The following is a 22135-nucleotide window of genomic DNA, read 5'->3' as shown; positions in this document are numbered from 1 at the left end:
GGAAGGAAGGAAGGAAGGAAGGAAGGAAGGAAGGAAGGAAGGAAGGAAAGAAGGGAGGAAAGGGAGGGGAGAAGGGAGGGGGGAGGGAAGTAGGGCGGGGGGCAGGGAAGGAAGGAATTCTTGCAGCAAGCCATACTCACTGCAGGATAGACATGGCCGATCTGAGCAGTCCTCCCTATGTGCAGCTCATCTTCGTCCTCTTCTTCCGTGGTTTTCCTGTACACTGGGTTGTCAAAATTCATGCTTTTGGTGTTCTTCCGCTTCCAGTTTCTCCAGATCAGGTAGCCACTCACGCACAGCAGGGCTATTACCGCTGTGGAAAGGGACACCGCGCATGCTGAACTTCCAGGAGCCTCTGGAAGCCTCTGTCCGTGCCTGTCTCACCCCCTCTCCAACTTTCCTGCCCCTTGTTCCTCAGGCTGTTCTGCATGTCTTTTTTCTGCTGCTTGGAAGCCCTTCTCCTATCTGTTCCTTTATTAACTACCCATCTTTCAAGATGCAGCTCAAATGCAAAGTCCCCTCCACTTCTTGAGGAACAGTCAGTTGCTTGCTCCCGTGTGTCCCCAGCCCACAGTGCTGTACCGTCTATGTGTGTACCCCCAGCTAGCCCGAGCTCTTTGTGGGCACGGACGGTGTCTTTATCTCTCTGCCTAGCTCAGTCACATGTACTGAGCGAATGAGTGAATTTCTTCACCACACCCTTGTCCTAATGCTGCTGCTTCCTCGGGATTCTCTGAGAGAACCACTCTCTCCCAAAATGGAGGGTGGATGGTGGGCTGGGGTGTTTCTTTCCAAAGCTGGGGCTCTGCAAGAAAAGGAGCATCTCTAAAAGGGGACACAGCAGGGAGACACTGGCTCTGAGTTGCAACCGATGAATGTATTACGAGTAAAGGAGGAAGTTCTTTAACACAGTTGGGCAAAAATGGGGCAAGCAGCTTCAGGAGATAGTAGGCGATCACCGGCAGCTTTCAAGAGGCGGCTGATGACAGGTATGCAGGCTGCTCGAGAGGGAGTTTACTTGGTAAGACTGTGATCATCGATACTCATTAAAGATAGGAACAAGGCAAGGATACCTATCGCCGCCACTACTATTGTGTTCCAGAGACTGAGCTCTGCCGTGAGACCAGATCGGGAATGGAAGAAGACACACAGGGGAGGGGGAGAAACCAAAGTGGTTTAGTATTATCAGTTCTGCACGTTCAGAAAATCTTGGAAAAGCAGATGAAAAACTATTAGAAATAACGTCAGTTCATCATGAATTAACATAAAAAGTCAATAGCGTTCTTATTAATCAGCAATAACCAATTAGAAAATGGAATGGCATAAGAACACATTCACAGCAGCCCAACGAAAAACTGCAAAATACCCGGAATCACCTAACAAGAAATGCGCAAGTCTTGGGACACCTGGGTGGCACAGCGGTTAAGCGTCTGCCTTCGGCTCAGGGCGTTGATCCCAGCGTTATGGGATCGAGCCCCACATCAGGCTCCTCCGCTATGAGCCTGCTTCTTCCTCTCCCACTCCCCCTGCTTGTGTTCCCTCTCTAGCTGGCTGTCTCTATCTGTCGAATAAATAAATAAAATCTTTAAAAAAAAAAAAAAAAGAAATGCGCAAGTCTTATTTGACCTATACAACTTTACAGAAAGATGTGAAAGAAGGTTCAGATAAATTGGGAGATGTGTTATGCTCCTGGATGGCAAACTTTGATACTGTAAACATGTGAATTCTCCCCACAGCAACTTATATGTCTAAAGTATAAGATTCCAGGATATGCTTTTTTATAGAATTAAGATGATTCATCTAGAAGAGAAATTGAAAAAAATCTAAGAAAATACTGTAGGAACAAAAATGCCCTATTAGGTGTGAAAACCTAGCGTGAAGTTGTTCTCCCAGTTTATAGGAACAGACAGATAATGGGTGAAGGACAATGAACAGCCCAGAGGCAGGTCAAAGTAGGGACAGGCATGTAGTTTATAATAAAGATGATGATTCAAGTCAGAGGGATGGATTATTCAATAATGGTCTTGGGAAAATGAAAGAGGCCTGTAGGAAAAAAATAGTTAAATCTCTACCCCACACCATACTCTAAGATAAATTCCAAATGGATTACTGTCTACGTAAAAAACAGTGCTTAGTAGAAAAATATATGGGCAGATACTGTAGTAATTTACAGTGAGGCAAAACATGAAACCTAGAAATCATAACACGAAAGATGAACAGATTGGATACTTAAGATTTTTAAATTTCTGCGTGGCAAAAAGTACCACACGCGTATTTAGAAATCAAGTGGGTGTATGGGAGAGAATATCTGTAACGTGTATTACAAAGGTTAAATATTCATTATGTATAAATATTTCTACAAATAAGACCAAGAATCAACAGAAAAACAAGACAAGACTGTGAATAAGCCATGCATTAAGGAGGAAATGTAAATGGCCATTAAGCTTATGAAAAGACACTCTATCTCAGGGAGAAATGCCAGGGAGAGAATACTCGTCTTCCACCCCTCAGAAGAGCAGACACTAAAAATATTAATTGTATCAGAGTGGGTTTTTTTTTTTTTTTAAGATTTGATTTATTTATTTGACAGAGAGAGAGACAGCCAGCGAGAGAGGGAACACAAGCAGGGGGAGTGGGAGAGGAAGAAGCAGGCTCATAGCAGAGGAGCCTGATGTGGGGCTTGATCCCAGAACACCGGGATCACGCCCTGAGCCGAAGGCAGACGCTTTAACCGCTGTGCCACCCAGGCGCCCCCAGAGTGGGTTCTATCAGGGAAACAGTACACATGCCCTTCTATCCAGTAGAGGGTGGCAGGAAAGGGCTTGGTTTCTCTTTCACTAAACAATGTTCAGGGTGTTTTCCACTCACTCTGCTCCATCAGCCCGCCATAGTCTCCCCATCATCTTTACTGTTAAAGCCTTTCAAGGCCAATTCAAATGGCATCTTCTCCGGAAGTACCATTCCCTCTCCTCCGCAGGGCATCACGCTGCTATTACAGCGCGCTGGAATACGTATTAACACCTCTCTTGTATCACTTTTTATGACCATGTCGGGTTAAAGAACGAAAGCTCTTCAAGTCTTCTTCCTTTTTCTTCCCTGGATCCTTGGCACTCAGCACAGCCCCTTGCATGGTGCAGAAGTTTTGAAAACATCCGCTCACTGGCTCACCCCCACACTGGGGATTTCTAGGATAAACGGGCAAAGTCCTCGCCCCTGAGGTGCCCGTGGGCAAGCAAGGGAGATCCAGCTAGGAATGGGCCATCGCAATTCGAAGACCCCACCACGAGAGGAGACTGGTACAAGAGACGGCATATTCAGGATACTATGTGAACAGCGGGGTGGGAGAGAGTAAATCAGCCTCCGTGGTTCTCTGTGAGGTTTAACCAAAGGTTATATTTTGGCCATACTGAACTTCTAGTTCCAAACGCACCCCCACCCCACCCTCCCATGCTATCTCCCCTTCCTGGCTTTGCTTCATGCTGTTTTCACTGCTTGGATTGCTCTGGATTCTTCTTCATTGGGCTGACTCGACGTGAGTCATTTCCTTTCATTTCCACTAGGAGACCTTCCCTACCCGCTTCCCTTCTCTTCCAATTTCAAGTTAAGTACTTCCTCTGGACCGCCTGTGGCTTAACGTCCGACTTCCCATGTCATAGTCAAACTATCTGTTACGTGCGTCCCTCTGACAAGACTAAACTTTTGGAGGACAGGAACCATGTCTTATTCATTTTTTAATCACCTTCTCTCCACTTATCACAGAGTCTGGTACATCGCAGCTGCTTGATAAATGTTTGTTAAAAACCAAACAGAAAGAAAGCAAGACAGCATGATTTACTAAAGGAATGGCAAGCAGCGCTCCTCATTAATTTCCTGCCGTGTGCCAGCCACTGCCAGGAGCTGGGGAGAGTGGCGAGCAGGACAGGCACCAGGCCTGTGCCCATGGAGCCGACAGTTCGCCTTCACATGGCTAGCATGTGCCGTGTGAACGCTGCGGAACAGGGAGGCATTGGGACGGTTGCCTGGGGCCAGGTCCTGAAGGGCCTTATGTGCCAAGCTAGGAAACCAAAGGACAGCACTGGGAAGGGGGCAGGAAGGCTGCCGGGGCAGAAGAAGTCTCTGGGCCACAGTTTCCTCAATGGGACAGGTCAGTGTGTTAAGCGCCCTGTGCTAGAGCTTTTCCCCAGAGCCTGAGCACCGTTTCTCTCGTCTCCCCAGAGACCTGGGGCCACACTCACCCATGGGCACGAGGATCCCGATGACCGCAGCAGTGACTGTTGAGCCCATCTTGCCGCCTTCATTCCCATCTGCAAAACACAAACATGCAGAACGATGCTCCATCACCGTGAGCCCAAGTCCTTGCTGGCCTCAAGCTGTAAGAACTACCCAACTGCCTCTTGCCCTCATTCCAAAGTGAGGATCCTGGCTAATGCCCAACAATTCGGTCTTTCCAGATCCCATCGAAACTCCCGTGACGTGAGCAGGACAGAGGTTATCTTCATTTCACACACGGGGAAACAGACTCTTACTGGGGTCCTAGGGCCTCTCACAGAGAAGCTGCAGAGCTGGGACCCAAACCCAGGACGCGTGCCCGAGTCCCTTACCCTTCCCACAGTGCCACAGTGCCGGGAAGTTGGGGGGCGGGGTGCCTGGCGGAGTGAACACTTAGGTCTCCATGTTGCCGACTGACTGAGGCAGCTGCCTTTTCCAGGCAGTATCTATTGCTTTGTCTCCATTGTTTGGGTGGTCTGTCTGTCCGTCTGCATTATCGGCTTATTTTCCGTAAGTAATTACAATGGGACGCACTAGAACGTAGTGGAACCAACAGCACAGGCTCCTGGGGTCAGACACCCTGGGTTCAAATCCCAGCTCTCCCACTCGCTGCTTGTGCAGGCAAGTTGCCGACCTCCTAGGGACACTGTGAAGGTGAAGGGAGATAATTCACGTAGAGTGCTTACTTAGCCTGGTGCCGGGCACAGCCTTGCCTGATTCAAAGGGGGGGTGAGTAGGATGGGGGTTGTTTCGAGGCCTAAATAAAGTATATAAAAGCATATTCTAAACTGAAGAGTGCTGGGAAAATGTACCATCCTTTCCACTCTAACAACCATTTTCATGAGAACATCTGCACAGCACTTTTCAGTTTAGAAAGCAGTTCTCCGGGAGGCTGGCGACGGCCCTCTGAGGCACGGCGGGGAGCTACCCGCTGCATTTGCTCTAGGAGGGCAGGGGATCGCCTGGCAATGGCCCGGATGCCAGCCTGCAGTGTGCCCATTCCTCCCAGGTGCTCTAAGGGAACCTAAGCGGTAAGGGGAGCAAAGGGGGGGACCGCTTGGGAAGCCTGCTGCGGCACCGCCTACCCCCTCGCCGCGCACGAGCCAGTGCTGGACAGAGAGAGTCAGACCTGGAGCAGCCGGAGGCCGGGGCGGGGGGGGAGGGGAGGAGACCCCGAGCTCGGAGGCTCTGCCCCACCTGAGAGGGACAGGGTCTCACACACGTGCCACCTGCCTCTCGGAACTTCAGGCCGAGCGCTCCACTCCGCAAAGCCAGCTTCTGCCGGCAAGATGGGCCCGACGAGAAGGCGCTACCAGGCTGCTTGGTTTCTGGGCCACATACGGGAAAAAATTTAAAAGATGGTTCATCTTCTTATGTGAACTCGCCCTGGCAGGTGACTCAATTAAAAAGGTATTTGCTGGCTAATGAGACAGAACATTTCTAGCAGTGACAAGTACGGCTCCCAATGATTTCATAAGCACTGAACTTAATTCTTTTCATAGGAAGAGGCACAGGCAGACCACAGTGACGGATATTACTATCTGGGGAGCCGGCTGAGGGGGCTAAGAACAGAGACCAGAGCTTCTGAGGTTTCCAGATCCGAGGGACACCCCCTCATCCACACGCCCCGTGGCCGCAGAGGCTGGGAACGCGATGCTTTGTTTACGCCCTCCTTTGTCTCTCCAGGCAATCTCGGGAGGCAGGTGGGGGAAGGATAATTATCACTCCCACTTTGTAGGTGAAGAAACTGAGGCTCAGAGATAGTGGCTCAGAGAAGTGGCTTCCCACAAGACCCTCTACAAGTTCGGGGCACCTGAGACTCAGTCATAGGCGGGCACCTCCACCTGCTTCCTCAGAGAGCTCTAAGATCCTGCTTTGGTACGCTCTCGTCTTCCACATATCTCCCCTCCCTGCACTCCCCCCCTACCCCACCCCAGCCTGGTCCTGGCTTCCCGAAGGCCCCTTCCGGGTCACAAAAGAACTCGGAACTCATTTCCTTACAGTGCTGGGAGTGGTTGCTGGTCGCAGGGCTTGGGGTAGATGGCTTGACGCTGGGAGCCCTGGGGCCACTAGCTGAGCCTGGGACCGCCGCTGCCAGGCTCGGTGTCTCTGTGCTGTGGTTCTGGTGGGTGAGGCTGTGGACGGTGGCCCCGGGGGCTCTCGTGGTGTCGGCTAGCGTCCTTGCTGTGGTAGGAGCTAACGTCGTAGTTGAGGTAGATGGAGGTGCTGGAGGGGAAATGCCACGGAGGTCACTTGGACAGAGAATTCTCTTGCTTTATGCCTAACTTACTGCCTCTATGAATTACACTTACGAAGTCATCCTCCAGGCTCGGCTCAAATGCCACTTCCCTAAACCTCCCTAAACCTCCTGTGCATGGGCTCTGACTTTTTCTTGAGCTGCATCCCACACATTGATTTGATTAAGACGAGTCATTGAAACAAGGCTATAGAATTAGGTGTGGGCAAGAGCACTGTAAAAGACTGGGAGAGGGAGAAATCATATAAATCCGGAAGGATTTTACATGCATATTGTTACACTGCTAAACTGAAATTCTCACTCCGCTTTAAACAACTGAACCTGGAAATCACAATGCATAAATCTGATGAGCAGATTTGTGCTCAGACCAAAGGCCTTGGCCCTGGATCAAGACAGGACAATGAATATAAACTTATACAGTCGAAGTATTAACTGTTAGTCCCAATCATATCACAAAAGGGCTTCTGTGTGTTCACTTCTAGGTGAGGAATAGGCAGGCTCATAGTCACCTGCATAGAAACAGTAACCGAAGCCATAGGGATCAAGGGTTCTTGATTTCAGGTCTTCAAGGGGCTCCAGAAACGCCCCCAAACTGAATTTAAAATGTTGTATGTATATGCTCATTTTTCTTGGAAGTGAGAAGAGAAAGCCTTGGAAGGACCCTTGGGAGACACCAGCATTCTAGGAAAGTAAAGAAGGCAACAAGCAGCCAGAAAAGACAGACAAAAACCGGAAGCATATGGCGTCCCAGAAGCCAAGGGAGGAGTTTAGCAGGAGGGGTCTCGCACAGCCAGGGGCCAGCCCCTGGTGGTCTGCTTACCTCGGTAGCACCTCTTCATGTCTGGGCCCAGCCACATCGTGTCAGGACAGGCACACGTGTACTTGGGAGAGGGGCTGGAGATCTGGGGAGCAGGAAGGCACAGGTACTCACAGCCGCCATTGGGCTGGGCACTCAGCTCGCAGGCATCTGCAGCTAACCGCACAGAGAGAGAGAGAGAGAGACAGAGAGAGTGTTGGAGCGGAGCAAAAACAAGACATGCCAAGTCCTCCCTTCTCCCGAGGATGAGGCCCTTCCCAGTCGGCACAGTCCAAAAACTTTCTCTCCTACTTTTATTGGGCACCTCCCAGCCTTGTAACCGGTGTTTTACACCTCCCCCCCTTCCTTCAGTCCTGACGGCAACTCTGAGAGGGGGTGCATGCCCCAGAATGACAGATAACAGACGCCTAGGCTCACAGAGCACAAACTGGTCAAAGTTACAACTCCAGCGATTTTACAGCCGGAATTTAAACTGAGGCCTGTCGGATTCCAAGGTCCGTGTTTCCCTCCCATGCCATGTGCCACGTCTCTTCCTCATTTAAACTTCCAGGTCTTAAGGAGGGCATGTGTTGTGATGAGCCCTGGGTGTTACGTGTAACTGATGACTCGTTGAACACCACACCCAGAAACTAATGATGTACAGGGGCTGATTGAACATAATCTACAAACAAACAAACCTCCAGGTCTAGAATCGGCACCAAGCTCATCTCCTCTCTCCCCCGGCGGCCACACCTGCGTTACAGGTGGACGGGGCACTATGTCCTAGCAATAGAACAGGGGGCACCGGAGGAGCAGGATTCCCGGCTTCTGGTCCCAACCGACGAGCCGGACTGCTCCACGGCCCTAGGCCACATTCGCTTATACTGCTGCAAAATGGGTACGCATCATTAAGGAGAGGCGACGTGCTCCCTCACGGCAGGAGGAGCTCTTGGAATCGGACAGACCTGAGTGTGGGTTTTAGTTCCTCTCTGAGCCCATTTCCTAAATGAGAACAGGAGGACCCACTCTTCGTAGGTACAGATAGGACTTTATATGGTTTTTATATCCAGCCTTATTTCACCAAGAGCTGAAGGAAAGTAGGTAAAATGTGTGAGAGCAAAGCCCCCTCCCAACGAGAAGGGCTGCTGCCACGTGTCCCCTTCCGTGACCGTGCACGTGGCCTGACCAGTGCTGGCAGAGGGCGCGGGCAGGGGACCCGGCGTCAGGCAAGGCTCACCTCTTGGCTGCTTCAGCTCATGGAAGATGACAATGTCATGTGGGTTATTGAGGTTTTCAGCGAGGATGGAGATTTCCAAGCCATTGAGCCGATTTGCACTGAAAATGGCCTCATTCTCCAGGTCTGTCCAGAACACCTTGTCCTGTGGGGGTACAGATGCAGAGGATGGGAGGCCTAGAGCCTAAACCCTTGCCTTCAGTCTGAGGGCCTGGCTCCAAACCACCACAAGAACTGCCCTGACATCTCCCCTGAGCTCTCCTGTCCACGGATTCACAAGGCGCGGGGGCGGGGGGGTGTCTCTCAGCCTCTAATCTGTGGCAGACATTCTAGTTCCTTCTGTCACAGAGGGTTATTTGTTGATTTTGTGCTTTGGCCTGAAGACTGCTCATTAATGCTGAGTAGGCCTGCTTCCGGGACCCAAGAGGAACCCAAGGTTGGGTCTCGATGGCTACTACCATTCCTGGGGCCTGGGACCAAGATCGGAGGGGACGTATGAGCTACCGAGGACTATTTCCTGATAGGTCTTCCTACAGCCTCCGGGAACACACGAGTATGCCTCCAACGCTTTGTCCGTATTAGCCTACAGATGCGTCTCCAGGCAAATCCAGAAGGACAGGTGCGGCCACGGAGCTTCGTGCACAGATCTGGACACATACCCGTGGAAGCACACTTGCACCGGAGCAGACACTCAACCAAGTCTTGGTATAAGTGTTCACATACTCACAAGCACCAGCACGTACAGAAACGCACGCTTGTAAATGCATTTGTGTATACACACGCACGTACGCTTTGCACGTACACGCCACACATATGCACAAGCACATACACGTGTGTCTGAACACACCTGTCTTTCGAAGCAGGGGCTGCACCTGGAGATGGGGCTTTGCCCACAATTTCAGAGCCGTGCCGAGTGATGTCACCCCAAGCAAATATGGCCAATACCCACCACAGACCACTGTGCCCTCGCTTTCCCTCCCCTTGGTGGCAGAGTTAGTTTAGGGGAGAGATCGATGTGCTGAGACGTTGGCTGGTTCTGGGTTCCTCGTTCCCCAAGGAGAAAGGTTGTTAGGGTCAGAACACAGGCACAGGAGGGGCTGGACGCTTCACCCCCGAGCTCCGTGAACACCGAGATAATGTCTGATTCACTCTATGACCCCCGGGGCCAGCAACGGTCAGTGGAAGCGTGCTGAACTGAATAGCATCTCTCAGGCTATTTCCGACAGTAGACTCTCAGGGAATGTATGTTCCTTCTTCCCTCCGTCCCTTCATTGGGTACCTTCTGTATATGGGGGTTCAGTGCCAGGTGCTGAGGGTACCGGAGGAAACACACGTGGTCTAGCAACTTACCTGTGACGAGTGCTCTGAGAGCGGTCTTGGGAAGGAAGCACACGACAGGCTGCCAGGCCTCTGTGTGCAGGCAGCTCGCACACCGCGTACACGCAAGTCAGCTGGCTTCCCTGTCCCTTTGTTTCCACCTGGACAAGTCTCAGAGAGCCATCCTATTTGAAAAGCCTTTTCTAGGCTTCAGCTTCTGCTAGGGCCATGTCTGCCCTCCCGGGCTCACCTCAAACACAGCTATCCCAAATGGATGGCTCAGGAAGTCAGGGGAGGAGATCAGCATCTTCCTGTTGCCTCCGCTGAGGTCAATGCTGGACAGCTGGTGAAGCTTGGAGTCTACCCAGTACAAGCGCTGGTTCAGCAAATCTTGGGGAGGAGAAAGGGGACAGGGGATCAGGTCTTGAGTCTGGGATGCCAACCAGGATCTCTGCTCCTCTGTGCCCACTTCCCTACCCATGTTTCCGAGCCAGGCCTCCGACGGAGGCCAGACTAGGACAACCATCTAGAAATGCAGGCACGGGCACTATAAGAGGATAGGAGCAAAGACCCATGAGCTGCAGATGGTAGTCAGCACCAGGTAGTGGGACAGGCCCCCAATCCAAGGGAAGGCAGGTCTCACCCAGGGTGATTCCATTGGGCCATTCAATGTTGTCTGATACCAGTGTTTGCCGGTCCACACCGTTGAGCCCAGACTTCTCGATCTTGGCCTGGTACCCCCAGTCAGACCAATACATGAACCTAAAAGAGAGAAGCACTCAACTGGGCTTTTTGTCAGGGGATGGGGTTAGGGCGGTCTGGGTCACAGGGCTCACTGACTCACTGAATGTACAGATCATGCTCAGCGGGGGCTGGGAAGGCCTCTGAAATCCATGGGAACCATCAAACCTAAGAGTTAGCCGTTGTGTTAGCTTCCCCTCATCCGAGAGCCTGGGGAAGCCTGTATTCCCCGAGTGTCCACCCAGCCTCAGCCGAACAGCCTCTGAGCCCCTCTCTCCCACTCTGGCAGCCCTGACCGGAGCTCTAGAGGCCAGAGCAGGAGAGGCCCTCGTCAACCCTCTCTTACTTTCCTTGTCTGCAGAGGGGAAAGTGGGCGGCTTACCCAGGGTACACTGCTAGAACTTGGCGCAGGGTTTCTCTCTCTTCTTTCTTGAACATTTATTGAGTACCTGCTGTGAGCCAGGCAGTGAGCTGAGAAGTTTCGCCTCATGTATTTACAAATGCAGCCATCACTGCCCCTCTAATCTGTCCCTCTAGAGCAGGGAAATGAACTCTCAAAATGGAAATAAGGTGTCACTCTCTGGCTTTTAAACTTTATGGTGGTTTCTCCTATTGCCCTTAAAAGAAAAACCCAAATCCTTCTCACAGCTGACAGAACTCTGCCCGCTCAGGCCTCTGCATGCCTCTTTGGTTGTCTCTCCCGTCACCACCCTGCCCTTCCAAACCCCACACGTGCCCCAGGGGAGCTCCAGGGCACCAAGCCTTTGTCAGACAGGCCTTCGCAGAGCCTCGGGCCTCCACCGGCCCCCGGGCTCCTTCTCAGTGTGAATGTCTTTGCAGGACAGAATCTTTCTCTGTAAGGAGGTTCGCCCTGTTATTATCTCTGAAAGCACCGGTTCTTGCCTTCCTCGCCCTTAACAATCAGTTATTTCTGTGTGCATTTGGGCGGTGTGGTGTATTTTACTCTCTATTTCCCCACTAGTCTGCAAGCCCCACTGAGGGCAGGCTCGCCGGTCTTGCTCCTCACTGTGTACCTGGCAGGTAGCTCCTGGGTGACCCACAACAGGTTCCTATTTAATATTTGTTGGACAAAGTAATGTTTTCATTCTAGCCCTACCAGAGCCTCCGGAGACTCTCATTATTAGTCCCATTTTATAGATGAGTAAATTGTGGCTCGGAGGGGTTGACTTCCCTCAGATCACACTGTTAATAAGTAGTGGAGGCAGCCTTCACATTTATATACAAATACAAGCTGAACTCTAGAGCCTGGAGGCTTCGTTCTCCCCCAGGCTGCCTCTGCTGACACCTGGTGTCAGGCCAAGGCTGACTTGGGGCTGGGGGGGCTCAGTGGTTGCCCTGGATACCTTCTGGTAGCGGCTTCGGCGTCACTCTCTACCCATCCCCATTCTGCTCCGTACACCAAAAACCCGACCCGTGTGCGAACCACCTCAGCGGGCTTGGCGCCCCAGCTTTCTGGCTTCCCGTTGCGTTCCGCGCAATGTCTGAGCAGGAGGAGGGAGGGACTGAGGGCAGGGTGCTTGTTTCAGAGTCCTCTCTACAAAGTCGCCTCGGGCTGGCTACTGCTCTCAAGGTGACCCTCTTTCCTTCCCAACCCAGGTCCCCCTCCCTGGCCCTGCCCCTCAGGCGAAGGGCTGCTAACGGGCACTGTTAGGGACAGTGTCTCAGACGTCGCCCACGCCTCTGTAAACAGTCCCCTTGGTAAGCTCTCCCCAAATTCTCTGAATTTGGGTGTGCGGTGGGTCTCCTGCTGGGACGCGGACAGATCCACGCCGGACCGGAGATGGGCTGGGTGTAACTACGTGAGGGGGAACACACAGGGAGCAGAGCTGCGGCGGGGGTTAAGTGAGACGACTCGGCATCAGTAGGGTGCCCGGTCTTGTGCTGGGCGCTCCTACGCATGCTCCTTAAAGCACAGCCGTCGGTCCCTGCCCAAGGCCTCACACGTTCTGTCAGGTGCCACCGTGGTCCCCAGCCGCCCTCACTGGAGGAAGAGGGTTTTCTTATCTCCGTTTAACAATGAAAGAAACAGTAATAGGAATTTGACTACAGCTGCTGAGAAACCGTGACTTCCTGGGACATCCCTCCTGAGGAAGCGAGGGAAGAGGCCTGCTCTGTTCAGAATCACTGCCCCCAAAATGGAGGCGTGGCCAGAGCCAGGCAGGCTGGGTGGTGAGGGGCCCAGAGAGTGTGGGCCCAGGGGTGGGCAGCCTGGAGCAGAGCAGACCCAGTGATCTTAGTCCTCATTATCTTACTGGCGGTCCTGCAGGGCAGGGAGCAGACATGTTTGATGTAACTCCAGAAGTCAATGGAGAAAGTCAAAGTTAGGCAGATTTGCAGATATGAGGAGGAAAAAAATTCTAAACACTCTCTAGTGGGCAGAGCTGCCCTGAAATGCAACGGCCCCGGTAGGAAATAATGAGCTCCCTGTCCCCGGGAGCGTGGGAGCGGCCACCAGACGCCCACCTGGATGCGGCAGCCTGAGGAAAGACTCCTGCGCCAGGAGCTTCTACCAGGCAACCTCCAGAGCCCAACTCTCCTCTGAGATGCACTGATTCTATGATATGATGAGCGAGTGGCGGAGTCCAGGAGAGCCCTGGTGACCAATGCCCAAAGAACCCTTGGTCAGGGGTTAATAGTCTGAGGGGCCCACACAGACTTTCTTCCCTTGGGCTGTCTGAGTGGCCCAGGGTCTTCCAAAGTACTCCAGATAGTTCTTACCACAGACACATGAGGACTGAGTGCCTACGGTGGGAGAATGGGAAGTTTGGGTGCGGACACTCACCCTCTCAGGGGGTCGACAGCAATGGCCCGGGGTTCACTGAGGTCACGGCTGAAGAGAGTGCAGCGGCGGCCACCATCGATTGTGGCCACGGAGATGGTCTTGTTGCCCGAGTCAGTCCAGTAGATGTGCTTGTGGACCCAGTCCACCGCCAGGCCCTCTGGAGAGTGCAGCTGCTCATCGACGAGGACCTCCTGCTCTGCCGGGTCGCTGGCCTTGTCCATGTAGGCGCTAGGAGCAACCAGAGCTGGCCGTGGGGCAGGTGCTCCACCCACGGGTCCATCTGGAGCTGCCCGGGCACCCTCCCCCCCTCCCCTTGAGGCCATGGCAGTGGCTGGTTTCTCTTCCACACATTCCCTGGGCCACCAGGGGCAAGCATACGGGCTTGAATCAGCCACAGCCCCTGGCCTGGAGGAGCTCAGTTTAGTGGGAGACAGGGATTTATAGCCAGGTAATCAGTACAAGATGATTGCGGAAAGCATCGGAGACTCTAACAGCCGAGAAACGAAGACTCTGTTATCCTGGAGGACTGGAGAAGGCTCTGTAGTTGAGGCCTGAACGACTAGCTCACCAGGAGCACAAGGAACAGAAAGCAGAAGGAACAGCACATGTGAGCGCTATTCCAGAGTGTGCGTTCTGGACAGTGAGGCATCTGGTGGGGGTAGAGCTGAGTATGCGGGATGCAGACTGGGATAAGTGTAGGTAGGGGCCGCATCCTGACGGGCTCTGCAGGCCATGCTAAGCAGTCAGGATTTCAGTCTGGGGGGAGGAACGGAGCAGGTGAGAGGTCATGGTCAGATAGGCATGTTGGATCACTGTGGCGCTGACGCACTGGAAGGGGAGGAAATGGAGGCAGGGAGACTGGCCAGGGGACCATCACAGCGGCCGGGTGAGGGATGAAGAGAGTCTGCAGAAAGGCTGTGTCCGTAAGAATGGAGAGAAGGGGCTAAGAACACAACAGACACTCAGGAGGCAACACTACCAGGACTTTCTGTCTCCCAAATGCTGTTTTTCCCAAGGCTCTCTCCTCCCCCACGTCCTCCCTCTGGTTGATTAGATCCATAGTACCCACTGCCACCCATAACCCTGACTCTCCCATCCTGACCACTCTTATACGCCCCAGACTGTAAAGCCAACTGGCACTCCTTGGATGTCCCACGGACACCTTGAACTCAACACATCCCAAACTGCCCACCCGCATTCCCCTCCCCTCAACCAGCTGGAATGGCCAACACCCCCATCCAGCCCCATCTCAGAGAAGCAGCACCACCCACGAAAGCTCCCGAGCCAGAAATCTGAAACTCCCAGAATGCACCTCCTTCGGCCCCATATCCAGTCTGTCATCAAATCCAGCCTCTTGCAGGCGTAACTGGGGGGTAGACATGGCTCTGGCTGCTTCTGTGTGTGAGTCTAAACTGAGTATGTGTCTGCATCCATCCATCCATCCCATCATTCTTTTAACAGTCTACCCCGTGCCTGGTCATTGGCAGTCCTGCCACATGGATCTCAGGACAAAGAAAGGACAAGGTGTCCAAAAAGGGGCCCAGACATGTAGGGAGGCAGACTTGTGGGATTTGAGAAAGACCTACAAGAGGACCTCCTTGTGTGTGTAAGGGGCCTTCTGGAGAGCCGAAGTCCACTGACTATGGTGTCAGAAAAAGTAAAAGTAGGGGTAGTGCTACCTGAGAAGAGTTCCCTGACACCCCAGATTGGGTAAGAGGCCCCCTCTGTGCTTTTCTCTCAGGATCAGCATAATAGACATCACTATATTGTGAGTGTGGTCCTCCGGGCAGGACCAGGTCTGAGTCATCTTTGACTGAGTTATCCTGAGTCATCCCCACGATCCAACACGCGGATATGTGAGCTGCTTTCAAAGTCCTCACTAAAGCCAGAGCTTCTTCCTTCCTGGCCTGGTGGAGCGGTCCCTGTGTCTTGCGCGGTCCCGCAGGGCCACCAGAGGTCAGTCAAAGCCCAGGGGGGTGGGCTCAAAGCGGCTCTCCCCACAGAGCTCTCTGCCTAGGCCAGCCCGGGAAGGAGAAGGTCTGGCAGTTCCATATCCACTGTGATCCTGCATCCCTTCCTAGGTCCCAGTCTGTCCCAGGGGATCCTGGAGGCGGAGGGGGCCCAGAGGCCACCCTTCCTCTCCTCCTGTCAGGCCCCTGGCCTGGCTGCAGGACACCTGCCACTGCTCACCTGTAGATCTTGCGGTAGGAGAGGTCACACCAGTAGATGCGGTTGGTGGCAACTTCGACATCCAGCGCCACGACGTTCTTGAGCATGGGGATGAGGCGCGAGTAGTCCCGCTTCACCAGGTCTATCCTCCGCACCTCGTGCCGGTTCGTGAAGATCAGCGACGGGCTTCTGCCAGCTGCCGTGCAGGAAGGTTGAGAGAAAGGATCAGCGCGAAAGGCGAGGCTTCAGGTGCAAAGTACCATGTATAACAGAAGGATCTGTACTCTTTTTATTAGATACAAACTCCCCCCAAATCCTGTATGTCTCCTCATCTCCTCCTTAGGCCTTCTGTGGTGTGGCCCCAAGCTCCCTGTCTAGCCTTGCCACTCACCCTAACAGCCCTGGACTCCAGCCACCAGACCACCTATTATGACCTAGCCACGGCAGAGCCTGGCTGCCTCGCGCCTTTGCTCAAGTGGTCCCCTCTACCTAGAATGCACTGCCCCCAGCTCCCCTGCTTAGGGCCCCACTGCAATAGTTCACAATGGGGCAACGTGAGCACTACGTGTTTCAGAAAGGGCAGAGTGTGAGGGCAAACATCAGAACTAGGGTGAGATTTAAAAGAGGAGATGCAGTCTCAAACTCCCCTCCCTGAACACGGAGTCTTTAGTTTATGCAGAATGTGTCTGGGGACAAGACAAGAGAGGAAGCTTTAGAGGCTGGCAGGGGGGAAGGGTCCTGTGAGCTGGGTGTAGAGTTCGCACTGGACTCCGGAACAGCAGCAGGGGTGGGGTATGTGTAATACGCAGCACAGATTACACGTGCAATGGAGACGACGCACGACCACCCACGCACACACAAAAGCCATTTTCAGACTTCGGAGGCTATTTTAGGAAGATCACTAGTGACCGAGACCTTCCTGGCTACTCAGTACGAGGGGGACTATCCCAGAGGCCTGTGAGGACCAGCGCTTAACCCCGCTCTCACTCCTCCAGCCTGGTTTTAGGTGAGTCGGGCCACTCCCAGCTACCAACACCTGTACCTGGAGCTGCCTGGGCCTCCTCCCCCCGTTTTCCAGCTGACACTCCTGCAGGTCACTTGGTCCCCGTCACCGTGCATCTGTGCCAGGCTAATGAGTTCCCTGGGGGCCGGGCAGGACCAGCACAGAGCCCTGCGGGGCCTGGGCCTGTGACCCGTGTGTGGTGATGGGTCAGGGGAGCGGGGAGAGGGAGGACGTGGTACTGACAGAGAGTCCAGAGAAACAGAGCTCCGGGTGCAGGAAGGAGAAAGAAGGAGAGCCGACTCCAAAGCCCTGTCCCTGACCGTGCCATTTTCCTCATCCCCGAACGAGAGCCGCGGCGCTACCCCCTGAAAGGCAGGAGCCGGGTTACAGGGTGTCCCGAGGCCACGTCTACTGAGAGCTGTCTGTGACAGGGAGCCAGTGTGCAGATGATTGGGATTTTTGTGTGACTGCCTCTATGTTCCTCTGCGGGGCCTTGTGACTACACAGCAGTTGTGTATTGTCTCCACCGCACGTACATAATCCGTGTGCAGATGACAAGTGTCCCACCCCGGGGCAGGGGTGTGAGGCGCTGCGGTACGTGTCGCACCCGGCGCACCTGGGCTCGCGGGCTTCGTGTCCCTCACGGTCTGCACACTGCACGTCGTATGCGTGCACCCGAGCCCCAGACGCGTACGGCCAGCTGCCTCCTCGCTACCTCCACGCGGATGTTGGGACGGCTTTCTTGAAAACTCAACAAGCCCAAATCCATCTTCTATTCCCCCAACCCTGCTTCTCTCACCATCTTTCCCAGCTCCATAAATAGCAATCCTGTTTTCCCAGTTGTTTGGCCAAAAATCTTGTAGTCATTTTTGACTCTTTTTTTTAAATTTTAACTCTCACATCCTGCATTCAATCGTTATGTGCATCCTGTTGCGTCAAAATAAGTCTTGACCTTCACAGTATGTCCAGTCTGTCTGCTTCGCATTATTCGCACTGCAACACCCTGGTCCAAGCCACCATCGCCTCTTCTGGGATACGGCCAAAAACCTCTTACATGGTTTCCCTGCTTCTTCCCTTGCCCCCTACAGTCTCCTCCCAGCACAGCAGCCAAGGGAAGCCTGTGGAAATGGAAGGCACGGCACGTCCCTCCTCTACTCAAAACCCTCCAAGGCTTCCCCCTGACTTGGGGTGAAATCGAAAGTCAGCCCTTACAACGGTCTAGAAGGCCTCTGTGATCTGCCCGGAGTCACCTCGTTGACCTCATCTCCTATGCTCCTTGCTCTGGCTACACTGGCTTCCCCGCTGCCATCGGAACACACCACACATGCTCCTGCCTTAGGGCCTTTGCACTTTCCGTTCCTTTGGCCTGAAATGTGGTTCCTGCAGATAAATGCATGGCTCCTTCCTTCACCTCCTCCAGGTCTTGACTCAAATGTTACCTTCTCAGGAGGGGCATTCCCTGACCAGTCCATCTAAAACCGGAGCCCCGTCTGCCTTCCTGGACTTCCCTCTCCCTTCCCCATGTTGTAGTCCTCCTTAACCATGATCGCCATCTGTCAAGCTCTCTGTTTTACTTACTTATCAGATTTCTTGTCTGCCCCCCACCAGGATTTAAGTCCCATGAGGGCACAAAGGGATCTGCGTCCACTTTGCTTACTGCCCAATCCCCAGTGCCTGCAACGATGTGTCGGTCTGCGCACGTCACGCCCTCTGCGGGGACGACCCGTGCTGCGTGTGTCGTCTGCACGGTCCAGTGCGTGTCTGTATGTTGTGCGTGCTGCATGTGCCGTGTCTGTGCCACACCGGGTGGCTCTGGGCAGGGTCTGTGCGGGCATTCATGTGCAGCGTGCTGTGGTATGAGGTATACGTACAGTCCGAGCACCGCCTGTGCCCCCTGCTTCGTGTGTGTGTGTGTGTGTGTGTGTGTGCACCTGGGTACCCATCTGCTCCTCACACAGGTGGCAGCAGGCTGCTCTCTGCATCCCCTTGGAGCTGCCCCCCCTGCCCCACACCTTGGGGTGCCCATACCGACAGCCTTGCAGTTCTTGGTCAGCGTGTCCATCTCGTAGCCAGGGTGGCACTCGCACTTAAAGTAGCCCTTGTAATTGACGCAGATCTGGCTGCAGGCATCGGGGTCCTCACACTCGTCAATGTCTGCGGGGAGGAGCGCAGGTCAGAACCGGCAGGGCGCTCTGCCTCTGCTTGGGGGGTGCAGGGTGGGGAGAGGAGGGTCTCACCGCCACAGGTCTTCTGGTCCAGGAGCTGGTAGCCGGCTGGGCATGTGCACTCAAAGCCGATCTTGAGGTCCGTGCAGATGTGGGAGCAGCCGCCATTGTTGTGCAGACACTCGTTCAGCCCTGGGGAGGGACACAGGCTCCTGAGGGTCCAGCAGCCTGGGCTAGGGCGGGGGCAGGACAGGGGTAGGGTCTAGAGCTGAAGCAGAGCCTCGGGGCGGCAGGATCCCCGCAGAGCCAGGATGCTTTCCAACTGCACTGAGCCGCGGCCTCATTAACCAGGTGACTGGGCGAGAGGAGGCTCAGAGGTGGCAGGTCCTAACTCCAGGCCAGACACAAAGACAAGGACAGAGTGGCACTCGGGTCCTTTGCCTCCCAGGCCAGGGCTCTGTCTACCCAGAGGCTGGAGGCAGTTAGGCTGCCTGAGGTCTTTCCTTTCACAAACACGTGTCTCACAGCTCCTCCTTCCTCGTGACCTCATCGTGCAGGGACCACCCCCAACCCTTGAGAACCCCTTCTGAAATGCCCTTGCGTAAACACCTCCAGCCTCAAGGAGCCCCCTTCCCTCCCAGGGCAGCCTTCCTCTCTGGACTGGTCTTCCTGAAGCTTCTGCTCTCATGCCAGCTCTGCCGGGTGGGGTTGGCCAGAGTCTGGAGGCTCCCTCAGAATCTCCCTAAAGTGCTGATTTCTGGTGCTCTGCCATTCAAGTGCCTTCCTCTGGACACATTCATCCATCCATGACCCTCCCTGGCCAGGACCCAGAGCTAGTCTGCTGCCGTCCAGAGGCGGTCTGAACAACAAAGGCTATCCCCGCTGAGCTTGTGGTTATCTAAGAGCCCAGGCTTTTTCTACACAGAGCTGCCACTTGTTCAGTTCTCTCCTACCACAAAATATGGATTATTTCCACCTTTTCCCCTCTCAGCACCTGACCCTCTTCCTACACTCAGTCACAGGCCTGGCCCCAGGAATACCGACTACTGCAGGGGCAGAAGGGACGCCAGGAGCTCATCTGGTCTCGCCGTCCTCCGTTCCCTCGCCCCCTCTGGCAGAGTCCTAGGGGAGGTTAGGGGGGCCGAGACCAAGGCTCACCATGTTCCCACAGCATCTTCCGAGCTTTGGCGTCACAGGTTAATTATGCAAGCCAAGAGAAGGTGCCATGCCACCCTTCTACCCCCCCAGGTTCATGCACTGCCACTCCAGCCAAGCCAAGCAGAGCTGAGCTGAGCCAGCTGTAGCCATGCACACAGCTGCTCTGAGTGGCCCACCCCAGGCCATGCACGGCTGTGTGTGCCCCACCTCCAGCCTGAGCCATGCATAGGGATGATTCCCCTTTACCCCTGGGCCTCCTCCTGTTTCCCCGGGATGTTGGTAGAACTGAAAGAACAAGATCACAGCAGCCCCATGACTGGACGGTTGACTCAGCCAGGTCCAGCCCTGGGAAGGCCCAGCACCTGGGGTGGGCTGAGCCACAGCAGCTTTGAGGGGATCTCTGTGGGGCACCACCTCCAGGAATCTTCCGTCACTCCACACCTTCCCTGACCTCTCCCATACTGTATTACTCCCTCAGTGCTGTCCAGCCATCTGCTCACCACTCACTCACTGCCTCAGTCATGCACCCACTCGCTGCCCCCTACCCCATAGGCAGCAGCAACTCAACAGCTGTATTTACCGAGCCCTTGACAGACTAGCATTTGTGGATGGCTCTGAGAAGGGAAAAGGGAGAGCTCAAAGCGGCCCACGTTTCTCTGAGAGAGGAGAGCACAGTGTCCTCTAGGGCGGAGGTGCGTCGGGGCGAGAGAATGAGTAGTGGGTCCGGACCTTGCTGACCCTGCTCTGGAAGGCCAGCACCAAAGCAGAGGCCGGAGGGGATTCCCTGGGCCTTCCCAACTCCATCCAGCCTGGAGGCAATTCTGCCCGGTGCCTGCAGGGGAGGAGGGCAGTGATGGTCCAGAGGCCGCCATGGAAGGAAGGGGCAGAGTCACTCTCCCCAACACATGCGCGTTCCTGCATGCACGCGCACACACACCAGCGGATGTGCGGGGGCACCAGCAGGCCCGGGGACTCCACAGACACATTCACACAGATGCAGGGACACACAGAGACACGAGACGCAGTTCCCTTGCCTTACTGAGAGGAGGAGCCATGGACACAGACACTGGCCTCTCCCCTGCACAGAGACACAAATACATGCGTACATACTTCTCTTAGGTGTGTCGTGCAAAAGACCAGAAAGAAGAGATTTAGTAGGTTAGCGGTCCCTGGCTAACTCCAAATCTGGGGGGGTGGGGGGGTAGGCTCAGCTGCTCCACTTCCCTATCCTCTTGCCTAGGCTCCTTCCTCTGGGACTTTTCCTGGCAGGGCCTCTGTGGGAGCAGGAAGGCCCAGGAGGAGTGTCTGTCTTGCCAGCTCAGGTGGAGGCTGCGAGACCTTCACCCAACCACTCTTCCTTTCAAAATCATTTTTAAATCTCCAACAGGGGTGGAAACATGCTGTTCCTGGGGAGTTCTAGAGAATGAAGCTCCCTGGAGTGCCCAGAAGGGGAGGTGCTGAGTGAAAACAGGTCTGCCAGGAACGTAGGGTTTGATCTAGGCTCTGTCTTCCCAGGAATTATCTGTCCAAACCCCTGAGCTCAGAAATGAACCTTCCTGGAGCCCACACTGGGTGGGATGCCCACCTCACCTACAACCCAGACTCTCCCATTCTTTTTAGCCTGGAACCCACCCTGACAGCTCTAACCATCAGGATAGCTGCCTCATTCCGCCCCTTACTCATGCCCAGCCTGTAAGTCTTGTCTCCCAGGAAGTCTAAGCTCCTTGGGGGTCAGGATGCTGCCGGGTCTCCCTTACCCTCACTCAGGCCTGGCCTGAGCCAGGTGGCCTTGGGATGCACCTCACTTGGCTACCTGCCTGCTGTCCCCTACCTCTCCCTCTGCAGGGATTCTTGCAGGGGGCTGGAAGGCCTCAGAGGCCAGGAGACCCAGCTAGATCAGCAGGGCAGAATCACTGAGGAAGAGTTTCAGAGGCAGCACGTACTCAGAGGTCTGAATGTGGAAGGAGTGAGAGGGAGAGGCCGAGTTTGTGAGAGGAAGCGTAATTGAGCATCTGGGTTGAAAAGGAAAGGCAGCTTGATCTGTAGACAGGCAGAACGAGGCCGCAAAGGCCACCTGGGGCCACAGGACTGCCTGCAAGTCCAGAGAGAGGGTCAGAGCAGAACATGTGCAGAGGGGCAGGCATGGGCCTCAGCCTGGATGCCAGGAGCAGGCATGGTGGGGGGTTAGTCCAGCGGCCAGAAGTAGACAGGTACTGTACCACA

General features: G+C 54.3%; 1 protein-coding gene across 1 annotated transcript in view; it reads right to left on the bottom strand.

The window, feature by feature from the left end:
• The window catches only part of LRP8 (LDL receptor related protein 8), a 79073-nt gene that overhangs the window by 4944 nt on the left and 51994 nt on the right, over positions 1 to 22135 (bottom strand). The window contains 11 exon segments of the mRNA XM_040627283.1: positions 141 to 313; positions 4236 to 4304; positions 6271 to 6495; positions 7347 to 7499; positions 8560 to 8701; positions 10124 to 10263; positions 10517 to 10635; positions 13418 to 13645; positions 15608 to 15782; positions 18618 to 18743; positions 18827 to 18946. Of these exon segments, the coding sequence (XP_040483217.1) occupies positions 141 to 313; positions 4236 to 4304; positions 6271 to 6495; positions 7347 to 7499; positions 8560 to 8701; positions 10124 to 10263; positions 10517 to 10635; positions 13418 to 13645; positions 15608 to 15782; positions 18618 to 18743; positions 18827 to 18946 (1670 nt within the window).

The sequence above is a fragment of the Ursus maritimus genome, unplaced genomic scaffold (genome assembly GCF_017311325.1).
Source record: "Ursus maritimus isolate PB19 unplaced genomic scaffold, ASM1731132v1 scaffold_12, whole genome shotgun sequence".
NCBI classification, from domain to species: Eukaryota; Metazoa; Chordata; class Mammalia; order Carnivora; family Ursidae; genus Ursus; species Ursus maritimus.
This window is presented reverse-complemented; position numbering and strand designations above follow the sequence as displayed.